The 25,969-nt window shown below is 40.0% G+C and overlaps 5 protein-coding genes across 8 annotated transcripts in view; 1 reads left to right on the plus strand and 4 right to left on the minus strand.

The window, feature by feature from the left end:
- LOC135347788 (uncharacterized) overlaps positions 1 to 25,969 on the plus strand; it is a 64,496-nt gene that overhangs the window by 4,491 nt on the left and 34,036 nt on the right. For both annotated transcript variants that reach the window (XM_064545834.1, XM_064545835.1), the window contains exon 12: positions 25,741 to 25,937. In XM_064545834.1, the coding sequence (XP_064401904.1) occupies positions 25,741 to 25,937 (197 nt within the window). The remainder of the gene's footprint in view (positions 1 to 25,740; positions 25,938 to 25,969) is intronic.
- LOC135347949 (uncharacterized) lies at positions 2,143 to 5,407 on the minus strand. 3 transcript variants are annotated; one of them, XR_010398561.1, is made up of 2 exons: positions 2,620 to 3,083; positions 2,143 to 2,546 (listed from the first exon to the last, which is right to left on the minus strand). XR_010398561.1 is itself a non-coding variant. In XM_064546095.1 (2 exons), exons 1-2 carry the CDS (start codon positions 5,284 to 5,286, stop codon positions 2,334 to 2,336), a joined length of 966 nt encoding a protein of 321 aa, XP_064402165.1. In that variant the 5' UTR covers positions 5,287 to 5,407; the 3' UTR covers positions 2,143 to 2,333. The 3 variants fall into 3 exon arrangements, 2 of the variants coding, with proteins under 2 accessions (XP_064402165.1, XP_064402163.1); XM_064546095.1 differs by lacking the exon at positions 2,620 to 3,083 and adding an exon at positions 4,534 to 5,407; XM_064546093.1 differs by lacking the exons at positions 2,143 to 2,546; positions 2,620 to 3,083 and adding exons at positions 4,047 to 4,478; positions 4,534 to 5,406.
- On the minus strand, positions 12,398 to 13,882 carry LOC135347941 (uncharacterized). Its single transcript, XM_064546083.1, has 3 exons — positions 13,432 to 13,882; positions 12,887 to 13,371; positions 12,398 to 12,822 (listed from the first exon to the last, which is right to left on the minus strand). The coding sequence occupies exons 1-3, from the start codon at positions 13,772 to 13,774 to the stop codon at positions 12,610 to 12,612; spliced, it is 1,041 nt and encodes a 346-aa protein (XP_064402153.1). The 5' UTR covers positions 13,775 to 13,882; the 3' UTR covers positions 12,398 to 12,609.
- On the minus strand, positions 14,705 to 16,898 carry LOC135347953 (uncharacterized). The gene is made up of 2 exons (XM_064546100.1): positions 15,080 to 16,898; positions 14,705 to 15,030 (listed from the first exon to the last, which is right to left on the minus strand). Exons 1-2 carry the CDS (start codon positions 15,800 to 15,802, stop codon positions 14,818 to 14,820), a joined length of 936 nt encoding a protein of 311 aa, XP_064402170.1. The 5' UTR covers positions 15,803 to 16,898; the 3' UTR covers positions 14,705 to 14,817.
- Positions 18,786 to 20,890, minus strand: LOC135347905 (uncharacterized). Its single transcript, XM_064546019.1, has 2 exons — positions 19,605 to 20,890; positions 18,786 to 19,123 (listed from the first exon to the last, which is right to left on the minus strand). The coding sequence occupies exons 1-2, from the start codon at positions 20,814 to 20,816 to the stop codon at positions 18,926 to 18,928; spliced, it is 1,410 nt and encodes a 469-aa protein (XP_064402089.1). The 5' UTR covers positions 20,817 to 20,890; the 3' UTR covers positions 18,786 to 18,925.

Genomic DNA, 25,969 nt, shown 5'->3' on the forward strand with positions numbered 1-25,969 from the left:
AAGTGTATATAGGCCCCTCTCATAATAGTATACCAGTATAATTGTAATCGTCAGTCAAAGAGATTAACATTCAACGTCTTAGGCTCCTCTTTTGAAGATGATAATCTTCACTTATAGCATACTATCAGGATGTGATTAGGTGCTCACATTTTTGCATGGAGCTAAGGTATAGCTAAAGTAGCCCAACCTTATAGTACATAGTAGATGTACTGTGTGTGTGTGTGCGTGTGGTGCGTGTGCGTGTGTGTGGTCCTTGTTGGCTACTGTACAATACCTATACTTGTATGTGTGTGGTCTTTGCTTAGTCACTGCGGTTTGCTACTATGTAATAGATACATAAGACAGTATACAGGTATGACTGACAATAATATTGTAGAATAAAACGACTTTGTACAGAAACGTTTACTACGTTCCAATAGCAAAATCTTATTGTTCAAGCTAAACATGATGTGAATGATAATGACTACTAAATTAGGTCTAGTGTACTCACTGACCCATATATATATATAGCTGCTATTGTTTGTAAATGTATATAGTCTCATAACTGTTCAAACAATGTTCTGTGAGGTGGGGCACCTCGTGATGACAAGTGTGCAGGTATGTGTAGGGAAGTTTGATGATGCATGTACTCCTGATGATGAAGGAACGGATGTGATCAAACAATAACAGAACACATCTGGCTCAATCGGACGAAGAATGCTAGTGCCCAACCTCCCTATTGCTAGGTCATAATCACATGCCATGCTCAGTGTGTAGTATCCCTGTATGTGGCATAGAGATAATAAAATAATCGCACTTATCCAAAGTTAAAAACTTACAGATTTGTCCACTGGTAGAGATGTCGTTCCACAGGCTCTCCAGTCCGCATCACCAGATTGTATTAGAGTGCAGTTTCCTGTCTCCTTGATGCAGTTCTGATAGAGGTTCACTGTAGAGTTGACTCGAGTGGTCAGAGAGCTCACTAAAGACTGTAGGCTGTTCAATTGAGTCGTGAATCTATTATCAGTTACGTTCATTAGTTGTGCAATGTCCGCTTCACTTGCTTCTTTTGTCTTGTTCAATTGGAACTTAAGCTCTTGGATTTCTTGCATCAAGTTGTCCATGCCTTGGTTAGAACTCACTAGAGCATACACAGACAATGCAATTGCTGCCACCATGGCAGTTAATATCGAGAGAGAAAAAACTACACGTATGCACTTAACCTTCAAGTTAGTCTCCTTCTTAATTTAAGTTGCAGCAGCGTACATGTGTGTGTTGTCTGCAATGCTCCTCTCAGCCAACTTAACTCTGGCATCAGTTAGTTCATCTGCTTTGTCTTGCAGCTCCGGTACTTCCTCGTACACTGGCAGTGTGTGGCCCCCATAGCAAGGATTATTTTCCATATGTTGTGTACACAATCCTAATTATTGTGCTGCTGTGTTAATTGATTTTGTACTCTTCTGTATTTATTATGCGTCGGTGGTTGTGTTAGTTTACTGGACTTTATACCCAGGATCATATTTCCTTATATTGCTGATCACGTGACGTACAATCAATTACAACCATCAAATCCAGTCATGTGACCGTACTTTAAATGACTTATGCGCATATGCAACTGGTGTTTGTTCTACTTCCCTATTATACTCATTGTTGTATGTATGAATTCAATAAACAGATTACCTCTCATGTGATGTTTGTTCTACTTACGTATTGTCATGTGCTCTCGTGCAATCTAGTGGGATGTTCTAGAATTCTCCATTCTAAACTCCTCATGTTCTATTTTTAGTGTCATTTTTGTTGGTCTCTGCACCACATAATTATATGGTTGAATTTATGAATATAAGTTGAATCTGATGTATGAGCCTATATATAAGCTATAGTATAGACTATAGGTTACAATTATTTCCTAGTTAATCTGGCTATAGCTAGAACTGTTTATCTGAGAAAGAACTCGACACTCATAAAGTTATGTTACAGTACAAGCATGCATGTGCTTTTACGCAGGCATACATTGAATATAGCATTGTTTGGGGCTTTCTTTCTGCATGTCCTGTAACAACACTGTGATGGATTGCAGTGGGATTATGCATTATGAGTTGTTCAGGCTTTCCTTCTGTCCAACACTAAACTTCCTATATCTCAATAGTACAATCATGTAGTCACTGTGGTTTGCTGCTATAATAGTTACACAAGACAGTATACATTATGATAATGACTGACAATTGTACAATAAAATGACTTTGTACAGAAACATAGCATGTGTTTGTGACGTAGGTTGGACAGAACGCCTACCATGGTTTTAAGTGGAGTTGTGTACCTTTTCCAATGAACTCTTGACGCTATAATTATAGATACTAAACAATGTTCTGTGAGATGGGGCACCTTGTGATGACAAGTGTGCAGGTAAATGTGGAGAAGTTTACAAATAAATGTTCTCCTGACGATGAAGTAATGGACGTAGTTTTACAAACACAGTCCACATTTGACCCAGACTGACGAAGAGCAGTACTCTTCAAACTCCCTGATGATGAGTCATACTTACACGCCATGCTCAGTGTGTAGTATCCCTGTAGTGGCATATTAGTACTAGAACAATCATACCAAAACTTATTAATACATGCAGCAAAGTTGACAACTTACTGGTTTGTTTGCTGGTAGAGATGGTGTTGTACAGAGTTTCCAGTACGCAGAACCAAATGTACAAATACGACTTCTTGTGTCTTGACTGCAGTTCTGGTAGAGGTTCACTCGAGAGTTGGTCTTGCATCTGAAGCTGTTGGATTTCCAGCATCACGCTGTCCATGCCTTGGTTAGAACTCACTAGAGCGTATGTAGACAATGTAATTGCTGCTACCATGGCAATAGCTGACAGGAAAAGAACAACAACAAAGCTACCCTTTTGGCAAAGTTGATTGAAATCCTCTGTTTGCTTTAACTCTGTCATCACTTAGTTCAGCCGCTTTGTTTTGCAGCTGTACTTCCTCGTACACTGGCGGTGTATGGTCTCCATAGCAAGGGTTCTTTTGCATGTTAAAACTTCAGGATTTGCACACACTGATTGTAACCAACGGCCTATTGTGGTCAATGATGCGTAGCCTATACAATAGCTTTCAACTTATTAGGTATAGCATATCGTAACATCCTTAATTTATACAAACAATGTTATCTCTGTTGAAACATGAAAGTTCATCTCTGTGCAAATATTCCTAAAGTTCTACTGTTTCAGTTTCAATGTTTACATAACTTTAATGCGTAGAGATACTGGTTAGCTAGGGCATCTGGTGATCACTAGGAACACGTAAAAAACAAACGACTGAATAGCAGCATGCTGTGACCCTCCCAGCACTGACGATTTCTTTCATCAAGCTATCCATGCTTTGGTTACAACTCATGTACACAGACGACGCAATTGCTGTTACCATGGCAAAGGCTAATAGGGAGAGAGAGAAAACCAAACTGATGCACTTAGCTTCCAGTTAGTCTCTTTTTTGGTGGAAGCTTCAGCGTTTGTATTGTCTGCAATGTTGCTTGCACTCCTCTCAGTCAGCTTAACTCTGGCATCAGCTAGTTCCGCCCTGTTTGGCAGCTGTACTTCCTCGTACACTGGCAGTGTATAGTCCTCGTAGCAAGGGTTCTTTTCCATGTTGCAGTAATACCTCACAATTGTAGCTGTCTATATTAATTGTGCTGCTGATTCTATACTCCTTACTCACTTACTCACTAATGTTTAATGGGTGACTGTGTGTTGCTGGATAAATTGTCACATAAAGCTACATGCACCTGGTATTTGCTCTATAATCCCCCATTATTTTACGTACATGCATTAAAATTAATTACCTTGCCAATGTTATAATAATTATGTCATACAGTAGGCTGCTCAATTGAGTCATGGTTGCTTCAATTGATTCTACTCCCTGAGAATACGCTCCTTCGCATAAGCCGCTTCTCATAGCATACCAGAGTTGCAATTGATTGCTCATGTGTATCAATTAACTGAACGCATTTTCATTTTGAGTTGCGGTTCATATAAAATTAGCCAACAAACGGCTATAATTATGTATGTGGTATAATAGTACATCAATCACTGCAGTTTTGATACAATGTAATAATTATTTAATAAGAGCAGGTATAATTATTATAGTTATTATTTACTACGTTCCAATAGCTGTTCAAGCTAAACATGATGTGAATGATAATGACTACTAAATTAGGTCTAGTGTACTCACTGACCCATATATATATATATAGCTGCTATTGTTTGTAAATGTATATAGTCTCATAACTGTTCAAACAATGTTCTGTGAGGTGGGGCACCTCGTGATGACAAGTGTGCAGGTATGTGTAGGGAAGTTTGATGATGCATGTACTCCTGATGATGAAGGAACGGATGTAACCAAACAATAACAGAACACAACTGGCCCAGCTGGACGAAGAATGCTAGTGCCCAACCTCCCTATTGCTAGGTCATAATCACATGCCATGCTCAGTGTGTAGTATCCCTGTATGTGGCATAGAGATAATAAATAATCGCACTTATCAAAGTTAAAAACTTACAGATTTGTCCACTGGTAGAGTTGTTGTTCCACACGCTCTCCAGTTCACATCATCAGATTGTGTTAGAGTGCAGCTTCTTGTCTCCTGGATGCAGTTCTGATAGAGGTTCACTGGAGAGTTGACTCGAGTGGTTAGAGAGCCCACTGAAGACTGTAGGCTGTTCAATTGAGTCGTGGTTGCTCCATTGGCTGTGTTTAGAGAGCTCACTGAAGACTCTAGGCTGTTCAATTGAGTCATCGTTGCTTCATTGGCTGTGTTTAGAGAGCTCACTAAAGACTCTAGGTTGTTCAATTGAGTCATCGTTGCTCCATTGGCTGTGTTTAGAGAGCTCACTGAAGACTCTAGGTTGTTCAATTGAGTCATGAATCTATTATCAGTTACGTTCATTAGTTGTGCAATGTTTGCTTCACTTGCTTCTTTTGTCTTGTTCAATTGCAACTTTAGCTCTTGAATTTCTTGCATCAAGTTGTTCATGCCTTGGTTAGAACTCACTAGAGTATATACAGACAATGCCATTGCTGCTACTATGGCAGTTAATATGGAGAGAGAAAAAACTACATGTATGCACTTAACCTTCAAGTTGGTCTCCTTCTTAATTGAAGTTGCAGCAGCGTGCAAGTTTGTGTTGTCTGCAATGCTCCTCTCAGCCATCTTAACTCTGGCATCAGTTGGTTCAGCCGCTTTGTTTTTCAGCTCCGGTACTTCTTCGTACTCTGGCACTGTATAGTCCTCGTAGCAAGGGTTCTTTTCCATGTTGCAGTAATACCTCACAATTGCAGCTGTCTATATTAATTGTGCTGCTGATTCTATACTCCTTACTCACTTACTCACTAATGTTTAATGCATGGGTGATTGTGTGTTGCTGGATAAATTGTTCACATTCTCCTGAATTAACGCTACATGCACCTGGTATTTGCTCTATACTCCCCCATTATTTTACGTACATTCATTAAACTGCAGCATAATTACCTTGCCAATGTTGTAATAATTATGTCATACAGTAGGCTGCTCAATTGAGTCATGGTTGCTTCAATTGATTCTACGCCCTGAGAATACGCTCAGTTTGTTTGGCCTTATCTCCCTGCTGTACTTCCTCGTATACTGGCACTGTACTGTCCGCATAGCAAGGATTATTTTCCGTACACATTCCTAATTATCGTGCTGTGTTGATTTTGTCGGTGGTTGTGTTAGTTTACTGGACTTTACCCAAGATCATAATTCCTTATATTGCTGATCACGTGACGTACAACCAATTACAACCATCAAATCCAGTCATGTGACCGTAAAATGACTTATGCTCATGCAACTTGTGTTTGCTCTACTTCCTCATTGTATGAATGAATAGTTACAATCAGCCATAATTATTTCCTTGCAATGCAAATTGATCGTAAGGAAATAAATGGCTGATCTCCTGAGTGTTTCCTAGCTGTATTACGTTACTGCTATTATGAAGGAAATCAGTGGTATGCTAAGAATAGTGTGGGGTGTGGGGTGTAGTTTTCTTTATGCCTCAGTGCGCATGCGCAAGCGAGGTATACGGTAGTGTGTTTGTGTGTCTGTGTGTGTAGACTATTTCAGCTGCTCAAGGATCAATGAAGTGCAAGTAAGAGTTTCTATAGGCTTCTAGTCATGTTTTCTTGGCTTGCAATGGTTGGATTTGCAAAATAAAGCTTCGTTCTCTAGTTTTGCTTACTTGGAATGCCATTGCAGCCTTTTCAGAAGAGTTTGTAGCAAAATTTGTTCACAGAGTGTTGCTACTCTACTTAGCAATTAGCTCTCCACTAGAACGCTAGCTGTAGAGTGAGAAGAGAGCTGCAAGGCTCTGCTCTGCTGACTTGCAGCCATTAATTTTAGACTTGAACTTTTGGCATCAATCGTTTTTAACAACAATCATGGTCGCCAATCATACCCGAGTTTCTCGCATGCAGCAAATTATTCATCCAATAATAAATTAAATGTGTGTATAAAAGCTAGCTTAGTTAGTAGCTATATGTTTTATGTAGCTTTGGCACCTCCACCGAGGCATCAGCACCGCAGTGCTTTCATTGTCAAAACGGTGTCTGCATATATACGCATATGCACCTGCATGGTGTTTGCTCTACTTCCCGGCCTATTATATCCATTACTGGATGTGAACTGATTACCTCTCATGAGATATCTGTCATGTTTGCGTTTTATCATGTGCTCTCGTGCAATCTACATGCATCTGTGGAATGTTGTAGAATTCTCCATCCTATATAAGTGTCTGTAGTCACTGCGGTTTGCTACTATAGTTACATGAGACAGTTCTTATGACTGACAATTGCAGAATGAATGGCTTCATATACAGAAACACAGTATGTGTTTGTGACGTAGGTTGGACAGAACGCCTACCATGGTTTTAAGTGGAGTTGTGTACCTTTTCCAATGAACTCTTGACGCTATAATTATAGATACTAAACAATGTTCTGTGAGATGGGGCACCTTGTGATGACAAGTGTGCAGGTAAATGTGGAGAAGTTTACAAATAAATGTTCTCCTGACGATGAAGTAATGGATGTAGTCACACAAACACAGTCCACATTTGACCCAGACTGACGAAGAGCAGTACTCTCCAAACTCCCTGATGATGAGTCATACTTACACGTCATGCTCAGTGTGTAGTATCCCTGTAGTGGCATATTAGTACTAGAACAATCATACCAGAACTTATTAATACATGCAGCAAAGTTGACAACTTACTGGTTTGTTTGCTGGTAGAGATGGTGTTGTACAGAGTTTCCAGTACGCAGAACCGGATGTACTAGTACAACTTCTTGTGTCTTGACTGCAGTTCTGGTAGAGGTTCACTCGAGAGTTGACTCGAGTGGTCAGAGAGCTCACTGAAGACTGTAGGCTGTTCAATTGAGTCATGGTTCCATTTTTTGCCATATCAACCGATTTCTGTAGCCCTAAGCCATCAGTTTTTAATCGTGTAAGAACTCTCTGCAATTTTGCAGTCGCTTCTCTTGTCTTGTTTAATTGCATCTGAAGCTGTTGGATTTCCACTATCACGCTGTCCATGCCTTGGTTAGAACTTACTAGAGCATATGTAGACAATGTAATTGCTACTACCATGGCAATAGCTGACAGGAAAAGAACAACAACCAAAGCTACCCTTTTGGCAAAGTTGATTGAAATCCTCTCGTTTGCTTTAACTCTGTCATCACTTAGTTCAGCCGCTTTGTTTTGCAGCTGTACTTCCTCGTACACTGGCAGTGTATGGTCTCCATAGCAAGGGTTCTTTTGCATGTTAAAACTTCAGGATTTGCACACACTGATTGCAACCAACGGCCTATTGTGGTCGATGATGCGTAGCCTATACAATAGCTTTCAACTTCTTAGGTATAGCATATCGTAACATCTTTAATTTATACAAACAATGTTATCTCTGTTGAAACATGAAAGTTCATCTCTGTGCAAATATTCCTAAAGTTCTACTGTTTCAGTTTCAATGTTTACATAACTTTAATGAGTAGAGACACTCGTTAGCTAGGGCATCTGGTGATCACTAGGGAACACATAGAAACAAACGACTGAATAGCAGCATGCTGTGACCCTCCCAGCACTGACAGGTGGCATTGACATTGAATGTTTTGACCAAGTTTGCGCAAGATATGAGTCTCTTGAATGCCGTCGGTAGTTGGTGCTTCGTATTCACACCTGATGTCTGTTGTGTAGTAACCCTGCATGGGGAATTAATGCATGGCAGATACCAACATCCATCAAAGGCCATCTATTCGTTTTAGCTCTTATGGCTCAATCTACCTCGTGCAGTTGTATGTATTCCCTCGGGCTGCGCCCTCGGGGAATACATACAACTGCCCTCGGTGGTACAAATCCATTACACCCTTGATATTTAACTATTACATGTATATTCATGTAACTATGTACACAGTACCTCCTTATAAGGCAATGCGGCGGTCAGGAAAACACGCTTTAAAAATATATTGTATAGCTCAATGGCAATCCTTACAGGCACTTCTGAAATAGGATATTGTACATACATCCATGCATGCATACATGCCCAGAATAAACTTACTGTTTTGGTAATGGGTTCAAATGCTGTTTGACACCATGTCCAATAAGTGTCTATAGCTCTTGGGCCGATTGTGCAACTTCTTGTCTCCTGGATGCAGTTCTGGTAGAGGTTCACTGGAGAGTTGACTCGAGTGGTTAGAGAGCTCACTAAAGACTGAAGGCTGTTCAATTGAGTCATAGTTGCTGCATTAGTTGTGTTTAGAGAGCTCACTGAAGACTGAAGACTGTTCAATGCTGCCATGAAATCATTAGCCGTTATATTCAAAGCATTTATTGAAGACAGTAGGTTTACCAACTGAGCCATATTTTCCATGAAACTGTCAGTTTCTATCCGTGTGAAATCGTCTTTTAATTTTGCAATATCCATTTTTGTCTTATTTAATTGCATCATAAGCTCTTGATTTTCTTTCATCAAGCTGTCCATGCCTTGGTTAGAACTCACGTACACGGATGATGCAATTGCTATTACCATGGCAAAGGCTAATAGGGAGAGAGAGAAAACCAAACCGATGCACTTTGCTTTCCAGTTAGTCTTTTTCTTGATAGAAGCTTCAGCGTTTGTATTGTCTGCAATGTTGCTTGCACTCCTCTCAGTCAGCTTAACTCTGGCATCAGCTAGTTCCGCCCTGTTTGGCAGCTGTACTTCCTCGTACACTGGCAGTGTATAGTCCTCGTAGCAAGGGTTCTTTTCCATGTTGCAGTAATACCTCACAATTGCAGCTGTCTATATTAATTGTGCTGCTGATTCTATACTCTTCTTTCACTTACAGTTTTAATGAGTGCATGGTTGTGTGTAAGGAACAGTTGCTGGATAAATTGTTCACATTCTCCTGAATTAAAGCTACATGCACCTGGTATTTACTCTATACTCCCCCATTATTATACGTATATGCATTAAACAGCATAAAATTATCTTGCCAATGTTGTAATAATTATGTCATACTTGCCTTACCATATATTATTTAGAACACACCTAGGTGTTTAATCTGCGTGCCGAGAATTGACTCAGGTTACCGTGGTACCCGAGGCGCAGCTAAGTGCATTATGTAACGCATCACACATTAGTTTCTAGTATGGTAGATGAACTGTAATAGTCTTACTGCATCGTTTATTGATGGGTAGATGTGCATGCCATGGTGTGTTGCACAATACTTCTGATGTACAGAATCTGTTTGTACAGATAGTGGTCTTCCTTACACAGTGTTGGTAGAGGTTCACTGGATAGAGCTCGAGTTCAATCGAGGAATTAGAGAATTCACTGAAGGCTGAGGATTGGTTATAGTTTTGAATCTATCCTATAATTGATTCTACTCCCTGAGAATAGGCTCCTTCATAAGCTGCTTCTCATAGCATACCGGAGTTTCAATTGAATGCTCGTGTATCAATTAACTGAACGTAATTTCCTTTGAGTTGCGGTTCATATAAAATTAGCCCAACAAACGGCTGCATGTATGTGGTTAAAAGTACAGTCACTGCAGTTTTGAGCTACAATGTAATATTTTATATATAAGAGCAGATATTATAGTCCAGTAGCGGATCTATAGGATTCTTGAAAAGGGGGTTCCAGTAGCACAGGGTTTTAAGAGAGGCAAGACTCTTCCAATTTTTCCTAAAAAAAGGTCGTCACTTTTCATAAACAGTCAGCATGCGCTGTGCTGAAGAGAACTTTTAGCCTGCACAGACAAGGACTAAAGGTAAGTGAGAAGTGCATGTGAAAGGTAGTAAGAAAGGAACAACTTGCTAACTAGTTGCTTAAGCCTCCCACTCGCTTATGTGTCAGAGGGGGGTTCAATCGAACCCCCTCTGGATTCGCCACTGTAGCCACTGATGATTTTAATTAAAATGCTATACAGATCATTCTGAAAATTCTGTTGTTCAGCTAAACATGACAATAATGTTTGAAGTACTGGTAATGGCAACTACCTTAGCAACTAGTACAAACGTGAATGATAATGACTACTTCGGTCTAGTACTCACTGACCCATAACTGATTAAGCTGCTAGCGTTTGTAAATGTATAGTCTCAAACAATGTTCTGTGAGATGGGGCACCTCGTGACAACAAGTGTGCAGGTAAATGGAATGAAGGTTGATGATACATGTGCTCCTGAAATATGGGATGTAGTCAAACAATAACAGTCTACATTTGACCCAAACTGACGAAGAGTGCTAGTGTCCAAACGAAGTGCTGGTGGGTCATACTTACACGCCATGCTCAGTGTGTAGTATCCCTGCATGTATATGGCGTAGATAGAATCATAACAGCAGTTATTAATAAATAGCAAAGTTAACAACTTACTGATTTGTTCACTGGTAGGGATGGTGTTACACAGTCTTTCAAATACCCAGTACCTGATGTACCAGTGCAACTTCGTGTCTCCTGGATGCAGTTTTGGTAAAGGTTCACTGGAGAGTTGACTCGAGTGGTCAGAGAGCCCACTGAAGACTGTAGGCTGTTTAACAGTGCCATGTTTGCATTATTTGTCGTAGTAAGTGTGTTGATCAAACCAGCAGTTTCGGAATCCGTTTTTGTCTTGTTTAATTGCAACATAAGCTCTTGGTTTTCTTTCATCAAGTTGTCCATGCCTTGGTTAGAACTCACTAGAGCATATGCAGACAATGCAATTGCTGCTACCATGGCAATGGCTAACAGGGAGAGAACAACAACCAAAGCAATGTACTTAGCTTTCAAGTTAGGCTGGCTTATAGAAGTTGAACTTATTGACTCGTCAGCATTGGTATTCAAGTTCCTCTCACTCAGTTTAACTCTGATATAGGGTATGTCTCGCAGCAGTACTTCCTCGTACTCTGGCTCTGTATGGTTTTCGTAGCAAGTATTCTTTTGCATTTCGGAATTGCACAACTGTAGCAGCCTATTTCACTGTGCTGATTATATCACTATATACTCATCTCTTTCATTATAGGTGTAATGTTGTGACAGAGTGAGTTGTTATGTATCCAAATAGTTGATAGAGTTTTGTGTACTTAGATTTCTTGGTGCCGTCAAAAAGTACTGACCAGCAGTAGTAAATACTATAATTGCTATTACATTTGGTGTTCGCTGCACATGTCCCATATAGTATATTATAGTCTTCCCACTGTATGTACTGAACTTGTGATCACTACTAACAACCAAACCGATGCACTTAGGCTTCAAGTTAGTCTCTTTCTTGATAGAAGGTGCAATGTACATGTTTGTGTTATCTGCTGTATATGTTGCTCGAAATCCTATCAGTCCGAAATCAGTTTGTTTGACCTTATTATCTTCCATTTTGCAATCCTTGTATTGAGAATGGGTGGTGTGTGTGTATGCTATGGGAACAGTTGCGGGGGTGTTGTTTGTCACTCAGAGTCTGTTGATTTTAGTATAGGATAAACTACACCAACGAGTAGAATATTTGAATAAGTGCGCTTCTTGTAGATTATGCTTCCATGTAAGCTACTGTTTTCAGCCTATTGTTTTCAGCCTACAGATCAAAGTGTAGTCTAAAGCTGCATATGCACATTATTTGCTGTACTCTCCCATTATTACTACATACATGTGTGCATTGACACACAGCACCCTTTGGAACAGCATCCTTTAGGCTTTCCTCCTGTTCTGTAACAACACTGCAATGATATTGTTATTGGTTTAATACCAATGGCCTTCCTTCTGTCCTGTGCATGGCAATACTCTACACGATGTTAGCTACATAATTTTTTTGAGCTATACTGAATTATGTGTATAGACTTTACATGCTCCATCTTGGTTTTTATCAGTCATATCATATGTGTTCGTAGTGCTAGTATATATAATGAGAACGGTTCAATTTGGCTGCAGATAATTATCATTCTTGATATAATTTATCTACTAAACTTAGTAATGATAGCAGATATTTTTCAGTTATTGGCCGAGGTTCCATGGCAATGAACTGAAATGAACAGTACATAAATAAAAAAAAGATTGCAACTACTTTGGTCAAGTACTCACTGACCCATAACTAAATACTCTGTCAGCGTTTATAATTATATTGTTTAGTTCAAACAATGTTCTGTGAGGTGGGGCACCTCGTGATGACAAGTGTGCAGGTAAATGTACGAAAGCTTGTTAATACATGTGCTCCTGTTGGTGCGGTATCAGCTGTAGCCACACAAAGACAGGCTACGTTTGACCCAGACTGATGAAGACCAGTAGTGTCCAAACTCCCTGATGATGGGTCATACTTACACGCCATGCTCAGTGTGTAGTATCCCTGTACACGGCATAGATATATGGTGTCATCATACAGCATGCATTCAGAAAAGGTAACAACTTACTGATTTGTTCACTGGTAGGGATGGTGTTGTACAGAATTTACGGTATGCAGAACCAGATTGTGTACTAGTACAGCTTTCTGTCTCCTGAGTGCAGTTTTGGTAGAGGTTCACTGGAGAGTTGACTCGAGTGGTCAGAGAGTTCACTGAAGACTGAAGGCTGCTAATTGCATTGACTGTAGTAACCACTTGTCCAGGGCTTAAACTGTTCAGTACACTCTCCAGGGTGCTCACTGAAGACTGCAGGCTGTTCAATTGAGTCGTAGTTGATTGATTGGTTGTGTTTAGAGAGCTCACTGAAGACTGCAGGCTGTTCAATTGAGTCACGGCTGCTCCATTGGTTCTGTTTAGAGAGCTCACTGAAGACTCAAGACTGTTTAATTCTGCCATGAAATTACTATTTGTTACATTCAAAGCATTCACTGAAGACAGTAGATTTCCCAACAGAGCCAGATTTGCAATACTAACCGTGTTCATGCCATCAGTTTCTATTTGTGAGAGAGTATAGTACGTTTAGATATTCATTAATTGTGCACCATCTGTTTTACTTTCTTCTTTTGTCTTATTTAATTGCATCTTTAGCTCTTGGAACTCCAGCATCACGCTGTCCATACCTTGGTTAGAAATCACTAGAGCATACACAGACAATGCAATAGCTGCTACCATGGTAATGGCCAACAGGGAGAGAACAATAACCAAACTGATGCACTTAGCTTTCAAGTTGGTCTCTTTCTTGATAGAGGTTGCTGCAGCGTTTGTGTTATCTGGGATGTTGCTTGCACTCCTCTCAGTCAGTTCAACTCTGACATCACATTGTTCGACCTTATCTCCCAGCTGTAATTCCTCGTATACTGGCAGTCTACTGTCCTCATAGAGAGGATTATCTTCCATTTTAAAATTGCACGATTGTAGCAGTGTTTCTTACTGTGCTGATTATATACTCATCTTGTGTATTATTTTCCCCGAAACAGTTGATGGTGTCGTGTATACCTATAGATTTCTTGGTGCCGTCAAAACTCCCAGACCAGCAGTGTCAGGGTTGATTTAGACCTTCATGTATACTGTTGTGTACTGCACGTGTCCAATATCAGTATGCCTATAATTATTATACTTATAATTATACTGTACTGTACTGAAGGAACTGTGTTGGTTCAGTACTGTCCTCATAGCAATTAAGGGTTATTATATCCATTGAAATTGCCCAAGAGTAGCTGCCTACCTTAATAATCATATAATGCATGGATACACTAGTAGCGTATTTGCTAACTGAATGTGTACCCAATCATCTTTCATTATAGGTGCAATGTTGTAGTGTGTATTGTTATTCCCCTAACAGTTGATGGTGTGTTGTATGCTTAGATTTCTTGATGACATCAAAGCACAGTAATAAATACTGTGCAGCTCTAAAGCAACCCGGAAAATACCCAGTTGATTATAGAGCTGCGTACATGCACACTTGCTGTTTGTCACATGTCCCATAATTAATGTCTGCCTATAATTATGCTGTACTGCATGATGACTACTATAACTGTGTGTGCTATAATTAGTAGATATGACATGCAACTACACCAGAAAGTAAAAGATCTAGTGGCTATATTGCTCTCGCCTCTCAAACAAGAACGTGGAGTGCCTTAATTTGTGTCTCCGTAATTTATTATTAGAATCATACTGCCACCAATTAACTGTATATGTCCCACATGAATACAATAATTATGCTTACTGTACCTACATGATGTGCATTTGCTTATTTGCATTTGCATTATGAAAGGAAAACCAGCAAGCAACACGTAATTAGTTACTGTTGTCTGTTTTGAAAGCTGCGTATATAATTATTGAAACCTGTATAATTATGTTTTGTAGTATACATGCCCCAATATATTTCTGCTCCTGGTATAAATTATTAGCGCTATATACACTGTATCATTATAGTCAGTTCAAACAATGTTCTGTGAGGTGGGGCACCTCGTGATGACAAGTGTGCAGGTAAATGCAGGGATGTTTGAGAATAAATGTGCTCCTGTTGATGAAACAAAAGATGCAGTTTCACAAAGACAGTGTACATCTGACCCATCTTGACGAAGAGTGCTAGTGTCTAACTTTTGTGGTGCTGGGTCATACTTACACGCCATGCTCAGTGTGTAGTATCCCTGTATGGCAAGATAGAATCATACACATAGCCAATTAGTTGCAACTTACTGATTTGTTCACTGGTAGGAATGATGTTGTACAAAATCTCCGGTACGCAGAACCAGATTGAGCACTAGTGCAGCTTTGTGTCTCCTGAGTGCAGTTCTGGTAGAGGTTCACTTGAGAGTTGACTCGAGTGGTTAGAGAGTTCACTGAAGACTGTGTGTTGTTCAATTGAGTCATGGTTACCCCATTGGTTGTGTTTAGAGAGCTCACTGAAGACTGTAGGCTGTTCAATTGAGTCATCGTTGCTCCATTGGTTGAGTTTAGAGAGCTCACTGAAGACTGTAGGCTGTTCAATTGAGTCACGGTTGCTTCATTGGTTGTGTTTAGAGAGCTCACTGAAGACTGTAGGCTGTTCAATTGAGTCATGATTGCATTGTTTGCTGTATGAATCGAGTTCTGTAGTATTATCTTCAATTTTGCAATTTCTGTTTTACTTGCTTCTTTCGTCTCGTTTAATTCCACCTGAAGCTCTTGGAAATCCATCATCAAGTTCTCCATGTCTTGGTTAGAGTCAACTACAGCATATGCCGACAATGCAATTGCTGCTACCATGGCAATGGCTAACAAGGATACCAAAGCGATGCACTTAGGCTTCTTTGTCTTCTTGGCAAAGCTGCTTGAAATCCTCTCAACTCTGACATCAGTTGGTTCAGCCGCCTTGTTTTGCAGCTGTATTTCCTCATACACTGGCAGTGTATAGTCCTCATAGCTAAGGTTCTTTTGCATGTTGAAAATTTAGGATTTGCACACACTGATTGTAATTGCTGGCTTGTTGTGGTTGATTACATAAGCTGCATGGTCTTGCTATAGAAAGCTTTCAACTTCTTAGGTATAGCATATCGTAACATCTTTAATTTATACAAACAATATAATTGCCGTTGAGACATGAAATGCAAATATTCTAAATCTATCCTAAACTTCTACTGTTTCAGTTTCAGTGTTTATCTTTATCTTTAGTGAGTAGAGACACTCGTTAGCTAGGGCATCTGGTGATCACTAGGGAACACGTATAGAAACGAACGACTGAATAACAGCATGTTGTAACCCTCCCAGTACTGACAGGTGGCATTGACATTGAATGGTTGAGCCACTTCTGCGCAAGATATGCGTCTCCTGAACATTGCTGTTATCTTTATACATACTTACTTATACACATAAAACTTAAATAAGGCAATGCGGCGGTTAGGAAAATTAGTAAGTAGCCCAGTGGCAATTCTTGCAGGCACTTTTGAAACATGGATATTGTACATACATGCATGCATGCATGCACAGGATAAACTTACTGCTTTGCTAATTGGTTCAAATTTCAAATACTGTTCCACACCCGCCCAATAAGTGTCTGTTGTTCTTGGGCCGATTGTGCAATTTCTTGTCTCCTGGATGCAGTTCTGGTAGAGGTTCACTGGAGAGTTGACCCGAGTGGTCAGAGAACTTACTGAAGACTCTAGGCTTTTTAATTGAGTCGTGGTTGCTCCATTGGCTGTGTTTAGAGATTTCACTGAAGTCTGTAGGCTGTTCAATTGAGTCGTGAAATTATTATCAGAGCATTTATTGAAGACTGTAGGTTTACCAACTGAGCCATATTTTTCATCAAATCGTCTGTTTCTATTCGTGTGAAATCTTCCTTCAATCTTGTAATATCCATCTTTGTTTTGTTTAATTGTAACATAAGCTCTTTGTTTTCTTCCATCAAGTTGTCCATGTCTTGATTAGAACTCACTAGAGCATACACAGACAATGCAATTGCTGCTACCATGGCAATGGCTAACAGGGATAGAACAACAACATGCAAAGGGACGCTAACGTTAGTCTTTGTCTTTTTTGCGAAGCTGCTTGAAATCCTCTCGTTCTGTTTAACTCTGGTATCACTTCGTTCAGCCGCCTTGTCTTGCAGCTGTACTTCCTCGTACACTGGCAGTGTATAGTCCTCATAGCAAGGGTTCTTTTGCATGTTGAAACTTCAGGATTTGCTCACACTGATCTTATTGTAAATGACGGCTTGTTGTGGTCGATGATGCGTAGCTGCATGGTTTTTATAATTACATAGCTTTCAACTCTTAGGTAGTTATATCTTAACACATGTAACTTACACGACAATTATTATAACATGAAATGCATATCTGTGTACAATTATTTTTAAATCTAGCTCTATAATTATAGCGTCATAATTTAAATTATAATGTTTCAGCTTCAATATTTACTTTAGTGAGTAGAGACACTCGTTAGCTAGGGCATCTGGTGATCACTAGGGAACACATAGAAACAAACGACTGAATAACAGCATGTTGTAACCCTCCCAGTACTGACAGGTGGTATTGACATTGAATGCTTGAGTCACTTTTGCGCAAGATATGCGTCTCCTGAACATTGCTGTTATCTGGTGCTTCGTATTCACACCTGATGTCTGTTGTGTAGTAACCCTGCATGGAGAATTAATACATCGTTCATAATACGTAGCTATTAGCTAATAGTCTGAAGTCCCTATAGTTTTTTGGTCAAAAATTTAGTATGACCTTTAAAACTGGACACATCCACGCCCAAACTAAACTTACTGCTTTGCTGATTGGTCCATATGCTGTTTGACACCATGTCCAATAAGTGTCAGTTGTTCTTGGGCCGATTGTGCAGCTTCTTGTCTCCTGGATGCAGTTCTGGTAGAGATTCACTGGAGAGTTGACTTCAGTTGTCAGATAGTTCACTGAAGACCGAATGTTGTTCACTGAAAACTGTAGGTTGCTCAATTGAGTTATCGTTGTAGTATTTACCATATCAACCGATTTCTGTAACCTTAAGCCATCAGTTTTTAATCATGTGAGATCTCTATTCAATTTTGCAATCTCTGTTTCACTTTCTTCTTTTGTCTTGTTTAACTGCATCTTAAGCTCTTGAATTTCTTCCATCAAACTGTCCATGCCTTGGTTAGAACCCACTAGAGCGTACACAGACAATGCAATTGCTGCTACCATAGTGACGGCTAACAAGGAGAGAACAACAACCAAACAGCACTTCGCTCTCACGTTAGTCTGGTTTTTCGAAATTGAACGATTAATTTTATCGGTATTGCCACTTGAATTTTTCTTGCTGGGCTTTAATCCACCAGTTGGTACAACCTTGTTGTACAGCTCTATATCTTCGTACACTGATTGGTCCTCGTAGTAAGGGTTCTTTTGCATTTTGATTTGCCTGCTTTTTTTGTTGCCTGTTGTGCTATCTTGATTCGATCTACTCCTTCTGAAATATTCAACTGCATAAGAGTGCGTGCCTGTGTATATATTCAGGACACAATGTTATTTTTTAGCGTTATTTTTGTGAACACCTGTTATTTTTATGAAACAGCAAACAGCTATGGCAGTCACTCACGCATGCATGTCAGTTGATGTAGAGCCCCACCTGGTGTTTGCTATACTGGTCCCTCCCTCCGTTCACTGTGGAGTAGGAGGGGCCAATAATCATGCCCCTCCCCCTTTTAAACCCCAGGGGTAAAGTGTCCGGCCCAAATGCTGCCAGAATGCTCCTCAGAGCATCTAGTTGGCCCCGCCCCTCCAATTGTTACAATGTGTAATAATTATGGTCAAGGGTTCTTTTACATGTTGAAGATTCAGGACATGCACACACTGATTGTAACTGCCGGCTTGTTGTGGTTGATGATGCATAAGCTGCATGGTCTTGCTATAGAATTGTCATAGCTTTCAACTTCTTAGGTATAGCATATCCGTAAAAACAAATCATTGATACATAAAAACACATCTCTATACAAATCTAGCATGCATGTAATCTCTTGCATAAAGTTCTATATACTGTTTCAGTTTCATAATTATATCTTTGGTGTAGTTATATTAGAGACACTCGTTAGCTAGGGCATCTGGTGATCACTAGGGAACACGTAGAAACGAACGATAGAACAGCAGTATGCTGTGACCCTTCCAGTCGTGATAGATGGCATTGACATTGAATGGTTGTGCCACGTTTGCGCAAGATATGAGTCTCTTGAATAATGTAGGTAGTTGGTGCTTCGTATTCACACCTGATGTCCGTTGTGTAGTAACCCTGCATGGAGAATTAATACATGGTTGGTTCATAATTATACGTAGCTATCAATAGTCTGAAATTCCTAGTTTTTAGTCAAAAGACCTTTAAACAGGATATACCTTAAGGTGACATATGTTTTCACAGGTGCATTTTTCTGCGATTTCACTTTTCAGTACATTAATTTTTCCCGGTATTTCTGCGAAAATTAATGTTATTCGTAGCGTTTGTAATTACTCGTGTGGTTTTAATGCGATTCATTGCATTTTACAATCATCTGCAACTGACTGCGAGTTAAAATTAATTTTTGTGATTTTACTCTCATTTGCAGAAATTAATACCCGCGAAAACTTATGTCACATTAAGGTATTTGTCATTGGCTTTTACTTGTTGGTGTTGCAGTGCTCACTAATGCAAGTCCACTTATTTGGCTGCATGGTCATAATTACGTTTTATGAATGTGTACTCAATACATACACCCCCAATTGCAAACTAAACTTACTGCTCTGCTGATTGGTTCAAACGCTGTGTAACACTCTGTCCAATAAGTATCTGTTGTTCTTGGGCCGATTGTGCAATTTGTGATCTCCTGGATGCAGTTCTGGTATAGGTTCACTGGAGAGTTGACTCGAGTGGTCAAAGAGCTCACTGAAGACTGTAGGCTGTTCAATTGAGTCGTGGTTGCCCCATATGCTGTGTTTAGAGAGTTCACTGAAGACTGAAGGCTGTTCAATTGAGTCGTGGTTGCCCCATTCGCTGTGTTTAGAGAGTTCACTGAAGACTGTAGGCTGTTCAATTGAGTCGTGGTTGCCCCATTTGCTGTGTTTAGAGAGTTCACTGAAGACTGAAGGCTGTTCAATTGAGTCGTGATTGACCCATTCGCTGTATATAAAGAGCTCACTGAAGACTGAAGGCTGTTCAATTGAGTCATGGTTGCTTCATTGGTTGTGTTTAGAGAGCTCACTGAAGACTGTAGGCTGTTCAATTGAGTCGTGGTTGCCCCATTTGCTGTGTTTAGAGAGTTCACTGAAGACTGAAGGCTGTTCAATTGAGTCGTGGTTTCCCCATTCGCTGTATTTAGAGAGTTCACTGAAGACTGTAGGCTGTTCAATTGAGTCGTGGTTGCCCCATTTGCTGTATTTAGAGAGTTCACTGAAGACTGAAGGCTGTTTAATTGAGTCGTGGTTGCCCCATTCGCTGTATTTAAAGAGCTCACTGAAGACTGAAGGCTGTTCAATTGAGTCATGGTTGCTTCATTGGTTGTGTTTAGAGAGCTCACTGAAGACTGTAGGCTGTTTAACTTAGCCGTATCAACCGAGTTTTGTAGCATAAAGCCCTCAGTTTGTATTCGTGTGAGATCTCTCTTTAACTGTGCAATTTCTTTTTCACTCACTTCTTTTGTCTCGTTTAATTGCATCTTTAGCTCTTGGAAATGCAGCATCAAGCTGTGAGTATCCATGCCTTGGTTAGAGCTAACTAGAGCATACACAGACAATGCAATTGCTGCCACTATGGCAATGGCTAACAGGAAGAGAACAACAACCAAACAGCACTTCGCTCTCCAGTTAGCCTGGTTCTTCGAAGTCGAATAATTTATCGTATCTGTATTGCCACTCTTGCCTGGCTTTAATCTGACATCAGTTGGTTCGGCTTTTTTTTGCAGCTCTATTTCTTCATACACTGGTTGGTCCTCGTAGTAAGGGTTCATTTGCATTTTCACAATTTTTGTTGTCTGTTGTGCTATCCTGATTCTATACTCATTCTTTACTGGATTCTATGAGTGCGCGTGGCTGTGTATATATATACGGAACATGACGTGTTATTTTTGTATGATTAAAACAGCAAACAGTTGTCATAATTATTTCAGTCATGTATGTCAGTTTATTTAGAGCTACATATTTCTGGTGTTTACTACTTGTTCCCCAGTATTTTTGTATGATCAAAAAACAGTAAACAGTTGTCATAATTATTTCAGTCATGCATGTCAGTTTATTTAGAGCTACGTACATACATCTGGTGTTTACTACTTGTCCCCCAGTGACACTGTGCAAAAATTAGGAAGGGGCTGGGCCAATCATTGCCCATCCCCCTTTCAAACCCCAGGGGGCAGAGTGTCTAGTCCAATTGCTGTCAGAAAGCTCCTCAGAGCATCTAGTTGGCCCCGCCCCTCTAATCGTTACAATGTGTACTAGTACTGATAATTATTAATAATTATTATTTAATTACTTGCATGTGCTATTGAGATATTAAATCACTCACCTATAATTATGGTTGCATGTACGTAGTTACACTTTATCTCATAACATTCTAAATAATAGTTACTCGTAATTTATAGTACTAGTGCGCAAACCTTGCCCTCGATTTCAAACAAATCACTGTTGATACATGAAAATACATCTCTATACCATTCTGTACATTAATCTAGCATAATTATAATCTCATACATGAAGTTCTACTGTTTCAGTTTCAATGTTTACCATAATTATATCTTTGGTGTAGTTATAAGTAGAGACACTCGTTAGCTAGGGCATCTGGTGATCACTAGGGAACACGTAGAAACGAACGACTGAATAGCAGCATGCTGTGACCCTCCCAGTAGTGACAGTCCCAGTACTGACAGGTGGCATTGACATTGAATGTTTGAGCCACTTTTGCGCAAGATATGAGTCTCCTGAACATTACCAGTATCTGGTGCTTCGTATTCACACCTGATGTCTGTTGTGTAGTAACCCTGCATGGAGAATTAATACATGGTTCATAATAAATAGTGTGAAACTATATACATGACTGTAGTCCTTATCCTGCCCTGAAAGCTTGCTATACTCTTTGATCAAAACGTATGACTTTTGATATGGATTTGCAGTCCTCACTAATAACTATACAAACTCTATGTTATTTTAAGACTGGCCACAATTATTTTGCGGATGATTGTGTGTGTGTACCTAAAATTACTGCTCTGCTGATTGGTCCATATGCTGTTTCACACCATGTCCAATAAGTGTTTGTTGTTCTTGGGCCGATTGTGCAATTTCTTGTCTCCTGGATGCAGTTCTGGTAGAGGTTCACTGGAGAGTTGACTCGAGTGGTCAGAGAGTTCACTGAAGACTGTAGGCTGTTCAATTGAGTCATGAACACGTTATCAGTTATATTCAAAGCATTCACTGACAACTGGAGGTGGTTCAGTTCACTTCTTGTTTCACTGTTTGCTGTATTGAAAGTGTCAAGGGAAGATTGAAAGCTGTTTAGTTTTGATTCCATCTTGAGAATTTGTAGTTCTATGGAAGAAACATTTTGTTTGCTTCTTATCTCTTGAATGTGATGGCTCAGCAAAGCATTGCTGCTGTCTTGTGTGGCAACCACAGCCCCAGCTACAGCAGCTGTGATGATTAGAGCCAGGCAACCGGTGACTATGGCAATGAAAACAGCTATTATTGAGCAATGTTTGCTCCTTTTGATATCATCACTTGTTTCTTTTTCTCCTTTCTTTATCGGTTGAGTCTTTACAATGGTGTAAGCATCCGGTTCTAGCCTTGATTGTTTATTGAGAGTGGTGTACTGCTTCAACTCAGTATCTACTTCTTCGTACGTTTCTTCCTCCATTTCAGACAAAAGCCAGATATCGTTTAGTAGTGCCGCATTAGTTACCCTTTTTATTGAAAGCAACTGCTTGTCATTAATTTTATTTTCTCACTATTCTAATTATGCTATTCTTTCAACTTTCTATCATTTATTCACACTTCTGATGTTTACACAAGTCCTCATAAGCTGAATCCTAATATCCCTTAGCTTCAGAATAGCAGTTTATTGAACCACAACTATTGGTAAAGGCACACATTATAAATTTAATACATTGACAGGCTGTAGTGGCTGTGCAGTCACTGTGTGGTCTCTAGCGATAGCGGATTGTTGTTTCTCCCATAGCACACTGTTAGTGTTTTAGTTAGTACATCATGCACCTAAACATGCATGGTAAGGATGTTGAGGATGGCAACAAGCATGTATAGGAACGCAACTACCCATAGTATCATTTTATACTCGTGCACTAACCATTATTGATTACTCTGCTAGCATTTGTATATGTCTAGTCTGATAGCTATAATTATCTGTTCAAACAATGTTCTGTGAGGTGGAACACCTCGTGATGACAAGTGTGCAAGTAAATGTGGGGAAGTTTACTGATGCATGTTCTCCTGGTGACGAAATAGTGGATGTAATCCAACAAAGACACTTTACATTTGACCCAGACTGACGAAGAGTACTAGTATCCAACCACCCTGTTGGTGGGTCATACTTACACGTCATGCTCAGTGTGTAGTATCCCTGTACAAGGCAAATATAGATCATAACATAACAACAGTTATAATAGCAAAGTTGACAACTTACTGATTCGTTTACTGGTAGCGATGATGTTGTACAGTGTTTCCAGTACGCAGAACCAGATGTAACAGTGCAACTTTGTGTCTCCTGGATGCACTTCTGGTAGAGGTTCACTGGAGAGTTGACTTGAGAAGTTAGAGAGCCCACTGAAGACTGCAGGCTGTTCAATTGAGTTGTGGTTGCTCCATTGGCTGTGTTTAGAGAGCTCACTGAAGACTCTAGGCTGTTCAATCGAGAGTTTATTGAAGACTGCAGACTGTTCAATTGTGTATCAAAAAGATTATCGGCTACATTCAAAGAATTCACTGAAGACCCAAGGGTGTTCAATTCTGTCATGAAATCATTATCAGTTGTATTCAAGGTGCTCACTGAAGACAGTAAGCTGCTCAGCTGAGTCGTAGTTGCATTGATTTTTGTATCAAACGAGTTGTGTAACCTTAAGCTATCAGTTCTTAATCGTGTGAGATCTTCTTTTGTCTTGTTTAATTGCATCTTAAGCTCTTGGATTTCTTCTATCAAGTTATCCATGCTTTGGTTAGAGTCAACTCGAGTATACACAGACAATGCAATTGTTGTAATCATGGCAGAAGCTAGCAGGAAGAGAACAACAACCAAACCGATGCACTTTGCTGAGTTTGTCCTTAAGTTCGTGTTAGAAGTTGAAGTATTTGTTTTATCATCATTGCTCCTCGAAATAGTCTCGGACAGCTTAAATCTGACATCAGTTGGTTTGGCCTTGTCTTGCAGCTGTACTACTTCACGTACAGGTGGCCTGTGGGTTTCATACGAAGCGTTCTTTTTCATGTTGAAACTTAGCTAATGAGTATCTGCGCAAACAATCGTAGAAGTCAGTGCTGCACTGTGCTGACTCTTTACTCTATAGATGTACTGTGTCTAACTGGCTAAGTGCGTGGTTGTGTACAATATTATGCTCGAATGATAGGATCTTGTGTGCTTAGATTTGTTAGTGCATTAACAAAAATAGCAGTAAACAGTATCATAGTCACTGCATGTCTGTTGATGGAAAGCATCTGGTGTTTTGTTGTATGTATATACCATTATACGCAGTATAGAGTAAAAAAGGAGGTCAATGCCCCGCCCCCTTTAAATTAAACCTGCCCCTCCCCAAAACAAACAAAATAATGAAATAATTATTAGCACTGAATGTCTGTTCTGAATACTCCACCCCCTAATCTTCAAACCACTTGGAAATGGTGGCAAAACACAAGTCATTCCAATACACATCAGTATACAAACATACATGTACTAAGTACTGAATGGCACAGTCATGTTGCACTGTAACTCTAAAGCATTGAATCTAGTTTGCAGTAACCCAATGTAAACAGCAGCTGCTACCAGCAGTCCCAACAACAGGATAATCCATAGCAACAAGGCTCTGTTCCAACAAGAACCACCTCCTCGACTTGTAGTAGTAGCCTTCTTGACGGGTGTAGGTGAGCTAGTTAGTACATCTTCTTGCACTACCATCTTGGGCACTTCTCTGGGTCGATGATCAACTGGGTCTGGGATGTCTTCGTAATCAAACGGTTTTCTTGGTTTTGCAGCAGCCATTACTGGCAACGTGTCTTCATAAAGGTGATCCCTTACAACCGCTTCTACAGTGCTTGTCTCGGAAAGCTTTTTTATCGTCAGTGTGTTCTCATAATCATAACCAAAGCTCTCGAAAGTGGGACCATCACCTGGCCGACGAAGCAATGTGTCTTCATATCCATCGCTGCTCTGGCTCAAATCATCTCGTACAACTACATAATCCGAGCTGCTTGGCGAATCATTTACCCTCTGTCCGGGGATGGTATTGTAGTATATCTGATCACTGTCAGGATAGTTTTGGGACTCAAATCCGGTCATCTCAACTCCATCATACTCTCTAAACTGACTCATGTTTGTAGCTGTAATTATTATACTTACAATACTAATACTCTCTTACTGTAGCCCAGTGGCAATCCTTGAAGGCTACTATTCCTAGTTATAGTTTCAATGTCCTTTGGCTGTATAGATATAGTACTGGGAAATGTTATGTCATGCATTACTGAGGGCATATGTGTGCATGTGTGTGTGTTTATCTAAACAGGTCACAATACCATAAATAGTGTGTCCATTGACTGGATGCACCACTATGCATAAATAAACTTTCAGCTGCTATTGGCAACTGTGTTGTTATTGGAAACCACAAGCGGCATTTAAAATATCACAACAGTTTGCAATTAAAAACAAAGTCATCTGTTGTATTTCCTTTATAGGATTCTGACACCTCAGCTATACTTCAACTCATCCCTGTGGTATCAGCAACGAGACATTATCGTCATGGCTACAGATGATGACATCATTAGAGACTCTCCGTACGGGGCGGTGGTTTCCATAGGAACGATGAGCGAGCGCCCGAAGTACAACGACAAGAGTATCAACCTGAGCCTGGTGATCCAGGATACAGACGATGGTGAGTGGGTGTATCAATTATTAGCTAGCTAT

The sequence above is a fragment of the Halichondria panicea genome, chromosome 14, assembly GCF_963675165.1.
Source record: "Halichondria panicea chromosome 14, odHalPani1.1, whole genome shotgun sequence".
NCBI classification, from domain to species: Eukaryota; Metazoa; Porifera; class Demospongiae; order Suberitida; family Halichondriidae; genus Halichondria; species Halichondria panicea.

Coding starts and splice junctions, on each gene's coding strand:
- LOC135347949 (XM_064546095.1), bottom strand. CDS start 5,286: ATGGAAAAGAACCCTTGCTACGAGGACTATACAGTGCCAGAGTACGAA. Junction 2,547..4,533: donor CTCTACCAGTGGACAAATCT/GTAAGTTTTTAA, acceptor ATGCCACTACAG/GGATACTACACACTGAGCAT.
- LOC135347905 (XM_064546019.1), bottom strand. CDS start 20,816: ATGCAAATGAACCCTTACTACGAGGACCAACCAGTGTATGAAGAAATA. Junction 19,124..19,604: donor TTGAACCAATCAGCAGAGCA/GTAAGTTTAGTT, acceptor TTCTCCATGCAG/GGTTACTACACAACGGACAT.
- LOC135347941 (XM_064546083.1), bottom strand. CDS start 13,774: ATGGAAGATAATCCTCTCTATGAGGACAGTAGACTGCCAGTATACGAG. Junction 13,372..13,431: donor AAATAAGACAAAAGAAGAAA/GTAAAACAGATG, acceptor TCTCACAAATAG/AAACTGATGGCATGAACACG. Junction 12,823..12,886: donor CCCTACCAGTGAACAAATCA/GTAAGTTGTTAC, acceptor TGCCGTGTACAG/GGATACTACACACTGAGCAT.
- LOC135347953 (XM_064546100.1), bottom strand. CDS start 15,802: ATGCAAAAGAACCTTAGCTATGAGGACTATACACTGCCAGTGTATGAG. Junction 15,031..15,079: donor TCCTACCAGTGAACAAATCA/GTAAGTTGCAAC, acceptor CTTGCCATACAG/GGATACTACACACTGAGCAT.